Here is a 5993-nt window from a genome sequence, read left to right on the forward strand (position 1 = left end):
GTTAGCCAATCTAATAAAAATATAGCAGTTTTCAGGTAAAAAACTCCAAAACCAAATCCTGCAATGGTGGGTGGTGGGTAGAGGTGGGCGGGGCTTGGGGTGTGGTTTAGGGCAGTGATTGCTTTGTTGTGTTCCACAAGTCCTGACGACTGGTTTTAAGGCTCAGTTTCTGAATACAGGCTGTGTGCATTTCTCTGTGGACTGAGGCTTTGATACTTTCACAGTATTAACATAGAACCTGAACTATAATCACACTACACATGGACATCTACCTTAATACTATATGAACATTTATCAGACAACTTTGCACATTTGTTGCTAGAAAGTGACTGCTGGTTAACAGTTTTAATGGGCCACGTTTCAGTCACTGTTTCAAACTTATTGCATTATCACAATAGAAACAGAAAAAACATGTGAATGAAAAGAGCTTTATTGTGAATTCAGCTGTATTATAGTATTATATGTGAGCACAGAGAGGAGGAGAGAACAGATAAAGAGCTCAAACCAGCTTACACTAGACTGAAACCAGCTGATACTAGACTGAAACCGGCTTACACTAGGCTGAAACCGGCTGATACTTGACTGAAACCAGCTGACACTAGACTGAAACCAGCTGATACTAGACTGAAACCAGCTGATGCTAGACTGAAACCACCTGATATTAGACTGAAACCAGCTGAGACTAAACTGAAACCAGATGATATTAGATTGAAACTAGCTGACACTTGACTGAAACCAGCTGACACTAGACTGAATGATGATACGTCCATACATAGTCCAGCCTTAAACTGTAGTTTTGTTTGATGAGTAACTACCTCACGGTGAACACCAATAAACTTTACATTACTTCATCCACCTGTCACTTGATTGAACTTATTTGAGATTTGAAATATTCTCATTTAAATGAAAAATTTGTGAATTCCAGTTGTTGCTCATTACAGCCTGAATATCTTCTGTGCTCACATTGCCATCATCATACAGACTCTTCAATTACCCACTGACATTTGAGTGTAGTCTCAGTCAGCTTTTGAATTCTCCTGATCACTTCTACTGAATTTATCTCATTCCATTACATCTCTCCATTACTTCCTCACATTTAGCTTCATATCCTGCAGTTACGAGTACATGTGCAGACTTCCTGCTCTGTATTCTGTGCTGCAGTTGAAGCACAGTCTGAATATTTCAGTACCGTAAATAAAAGAGCGTGTCTCTTCCCGCTGTTATTTGCAATCGACCTTCCTCCAGTCACTCAGCATTTAACTCAGAGGAACTTTTTTTAGAGAGTAGGTACATGTGAGAGTCTACAAACATGCATGAATGTGTGTGTGTCATCCAGGTATTACTCATGTTGTGGGGACCTGTTAGATAATGGGGACTTATGAGGACAAAAAACAAATCCCCATTATGTAAAATCATTATATAAATCATACTTACACACACACGCACACACAAACACACACACACATAAATCATTACATTTTCAGGTTACAGTAAGGGTAGGGCTAGGCAAAAGTTAAGTTTAGGTTAGGGTTACATTATGTTAGAGGATTAGCGTAAGGGTTATGGTTATTAGTCAATGTAACATCCTCTGAAGTCATGAAGAAATTACTGTGTTCGTGTGTGTGTGTGTGTGTGTGTGTGTGTGTGTGTGTGTGTGTGTGTGTGTGTGTGTGTGTGTGTGTTGGCATGGTATTCTTTTGCATATGTCTTTCCTGTTTGTGTGCATTTTCCTTTTTCTCCTTGTATGAATTTATTCAGGGCTCAGCTGAGCTGAGCTAAATGTACAAACCGAACAGAGAGAAATCAATATCAATGTAAATGTATTCCTTTATTGCCTTGGCTGGAACAGTTGCTTTAGTCTCATTTTTATGCAGAAAAACATCCATGAAACTCATGAAGTGAGACAGACAGCCACACACAGCATAATTTGTGTTCTTTAATGTTCTGCTCAGATTATAATCACGACAGTGCAGCAAGCCTAATTGATGATATAAGTACTGTTTACTTTCATTTTCCCTGTTCAACCTACTCAGCAGAAAGAAACACAGGCTGCACCAGCAAACACTAAAACTCTTTTCCTCTTTCCTTTTTCCTGCCACTTTCACCCCCTGCATCACCCAATCCCCCCAGTTTCCCTTGTTTATATATCTTCTTTTCCTCTCTCTTATGGAGCATTTATTATAATTCAGTTTTTTTCCTGGAAACTCATCTGGAAAGTTTGGGAAAGCAAGCCTGCAAATAAAAGTTTAGAAACTTTAGAAACAGTTATCTTACATATAGTATGACTGAATTATCTTCATTCACAGCAGTGGGGAGGAAAGGTGATAACAACAAAACCTGTCAATCAAATCAACGAACAGTGATTAGAGTTTTTACTTTGAAACTCAGTGGGAACAACAAGCTACATGACCTGACTCCTACTTTTGTTTCTCTTTTATCTGTTGCAACAGGAGAGCAGCCATGGACTTCATCTCCACGCTGGTCTGCCCTCTCCTCCTCTTCTTTGTCCTCCTGTCCTCCCTCCCCTCCTGTTCCTCCTCCATGCTGTGTCCAAAGCGGTGCACCTGCCAGAACCTGCTGCCGTCCTACACCGTGCTGTGTGCCAAGACGGGCCTCCTCTTTGTCCCACCCAACATCGACCGCCAGACAGCCGAGCTCCGGCTAATGGACAATTTCATCACAACGCTGAGACACCGCGACTTCGCCAACATGTCCAGCCTGGTCAGAACTCACTTCTCTAAACACCTTTAAGTGATCCCGTGTTGTATGCCTCCGGCTGTGGATGTTGCCGGCACGGAGGCATACTGTTTTCGGCTTGTCGGTCCATCCCAGGCTCATGGACAACAATATCTCAGTAACACCTTGGCAAAACTTTAGATTTGGCTCAAACGTTCACTTGGAGTCAAGGATGAACTGATTAGATTTTGGTGGTCAAAGGTCAAGGTCAATGTCACCTCACAAAACACTTTTAGCCATTATTAAAAGACTTCACAGCAATTAAGACAAAAATTTCACACAAATGATTCATATTTTATATGACTCAACAAAACAGGGATGTAACCTGAAACTAGTCTGCTGTTTTAGATGTGTAGCTCATTTTAGAGATAAACACAGCTAATGGAACATATAAATTATATAAAAGCTTATGTTACTGATGTGCTGGGTATTTAACTGGGCTGCATATACAACTCACCCTTTTGTTTAAATAAATCATGACTACCCCGGCTTCAGAGTTTAGCCCTCGTACACGCAGCTTTACCAAAGATGACACAGTGATATGTCAGATTTGTTGACACAAGATTTTAGATGCTACAGGTCCTACATTCAGAGATCTCCCAGCCAGCCTATAAGAAACAGAAATAAGAGCTAAGCTAAAATATATAGGAAGCTGCAAGGAAATGCTAAAAACCAGCTTTGACCACTCAGAAGAAGGCGTCTTTCATGTGTCTTTTAATGTGTGATTTTTGGTCTCAGACATCAGTCCAGCACTTTTGAGAGGACACAGTGGAGCCCACTTACATGCTAATCAAAGTAAATTAAGTTAGCTCACAGGGTATAAGCTCATGCCAGTGCCTGCTGCTCATTTTGGTCCAACAAGTCACAGCTGTGTCTGGCCAGACTGAAGGAGAAGTGACCTGCCAGAAAAAAAAAATAAAAACACTAGCAGCAGCTCATTAGCTTGTTTTTCAGCAGGCTTGTATCTTTTTTAATAATTTGTATGTAGAATTACACTTAGACTGGGAAATTCTACAGCTCACAAGTTACAGCTGATAGACTAGGTAGTGAGGTTTAATAGTAATATCAGGGTGGAGGATGGTTTAGTAAAATGTTCGTTTTTTTATACGATACTTCCTTAACCGTAACTGCACCATGTGCAGCTTTTAAAGTAACATAAAGGTGCTCGGACTGTTTTAAAGATTTTGTTTCCTAAATTGTTTTGATCCAGATGCCTCTTTTGCTGCTGTGCATTTTTGTTTGCCACCTGCTGGTTGTGAGATCTCAATTGTTCCTTTCAATGTGTTATATCCCAAAAATGATTTGCAAGCTTTTTCCAAATATGTTGCGCATGCAGTAACCACGGAAACAACTGCACTTACAGCCATTATCAGCAGGGATCCAGTCGCAGAGTTGCAGCCACTGTGCTGCTGCCACAGTGACTGCTCTGTCTCTGAGAATTGCGGTCACAGAACATTTTTAATATATTTATTTATCCAGTTATCTCCACCAGCAGTAAAGTATAACCCATATTTGTAAGCACAAGATAACTGTTGAACAACACTATTAAATGGCATTCTGGGAAATGTTGGACATCACTATTTGAAATATAAGGCTGAGTGAAGAGGGTACACCAGCAGAGTAAACTGCATCACTTAAATTCAAAATAACTTTTGGAAGAAGCTAAACATCACAGATTAAAGCTTTTTTTAGTATTCAGCATTCTTAGTAAAGAAAAGTGTTCAGCTTTTACTCCTGCCAGGAACATGCAAAACAGTGAGGAGAGATTTCATGTTTACTTGCACTGAAAACAGAAATCATTACAGGAACATCTGCTACCTCCAACATAACATACTGACTGAGGTGACATGTATGATATCTGACAGATTTCGCCTCCACCGTAATCATGTAACGGAGGTGGAGAGGCTTCAGTGCACGCGGCACAAAAAGAGAAACACCAGCATCATCGAGATTTAAATGCCAAATAGAAAAACTCGTCACAGCTGGAGACTTCCTTAATGTGCGAAAAATAAGTTTCTTCTCCTGTGTCATTACAACAGCGCACAGATGATGTTTGCTAACACACAAGGCAATGTGGGAAATTAGGTTTTAATTATTTTGTAGCGGGCGTAACAGAGTGCCACAGATGTCTCCGGTGATCATGGTGCATCTCCAAAACAGGTTTACAAATGTGTGGGTGCTGATTGACCCTTTCTTGGGTGTTAATAGAAAATATTTCTGCACCTTCACACTCGTAGTAATCCACATATTTAGTAACTCCTGACCTCAGCAGTGTGTTTTCTAAATGTCTCATTACCTTTTAATGAAGCCCAAACTTAACTTTTAAATAATTTTATCTGTAATTCCATGTCTGAACTGACCCCCAGTACTCTACTATTAATTACTATGATTATTATTAATGAAGACAGGGGAAAGGGTGACTGAGTGTTTGAAGGCCATCCTGTAACCTGACTGCTGATTTAATCCCCACAGCCCTGAGTGTCCAACTTGCTGAACCACATTTTCTAACAAAACATTGAACCTTTGTTATCTCCAGAGTGCTGGCTCATCTGCTAACCCTGACCTTTGACCTCCCTGCACAGGAGGACAGAAAGAGTGTTACTCTAAAAACAGGATATATTTCGCAAAAGTGAAATCTAAATAAATTATTGCTGGTATAAAATTAAATAATCTTACAGAGCTTTAAAAGGAATAGGAAGAGAAAGTAAGTAACAGAGAAACAGAACGACAAAGTTGGCCCGGTATTTTCAGGGAAAATGCTCTACAACATTAACTTTATCTTTCCCTGCATATCCAGATCCACCTGACCCTGAGCAGAAACACCATCAGTCAGATTCGGCCGTACGCCTTCGCTGACCTCCAGGATCTCCACGCTCTCCATCTGGACGCCAACCGCCTCACGATCCTGGATGACTCCCACTTCCAGGGCCTGGTGAACCTGAGGCACCTCATCCTGGCCAACAACCAGCTGCACAGCATATCAGAGGGAGCATTTCAGGTACAATTCCTTTTCCTGAACCCACTGTCACTCTTACTGTCACATGTGACGTCAAGAACAACACGTGATAATAAAACAAAGGCCGCACTGTTTCATGCAAATACATGTGCTACTGCTGTTACTACTAAAACTAGTGCTAATACTATACAAGTGTCACTGCTACTACTATTCTTTTCTTTTAATTTTATTACTTTAGTACTACTTTAGTAACTACTTTTAACTTTACAACTATTGTTGCTATTACAACCACAGTAGTACC

The 5993-nt window shown here is 40.4% G+C and overlaps 1 protein-coding gene across 1 annotated transcript in view; it reads left to right on the top strand.

The window, feature by feature from the left end:
- The first annotated feature begins 1596 nt into the window (after positions 1-1596).
- Positions 1597-5993, top strand: part of LOC111216932 (leucine-rich repeat and fibronectin type III domain-containing protein 1-like protein) — a 54472-nt gene continuing 50075 nt past the window's right edge. Inside the window, exons 1-3 of the mRNA XM_022738593.1 lie at positions 1597-1636; positions 2525-2721; positions 5534-5734. Of these exons, the coding sequence (XP_022594314.1) occupies positions 1597-1636; positions 2525-2721; positions 5534-5734 (438 nt within the window). The remainder of the gene's footprint in view (positions 1637-2524; positions 2722-5533; positions 5735-5993) is intronic.

The sequence above is a fragment of the Seriola dumerili genome, unplaced genomic scaffold (genome assembly GCF_002260705.1).
Source record: "Seriola dumerili isolate Sdu_G_001 unplaced genomic scaffold, Sdu_1.0 BDQW01000036.1, whole genome shotgun sequence".
Lineage (NCBI taxonomy): Eukaryota > Metazoa > Chordata > Actinopteri > Carangiformes > Carangidae > Seriola > Seriola dumerili.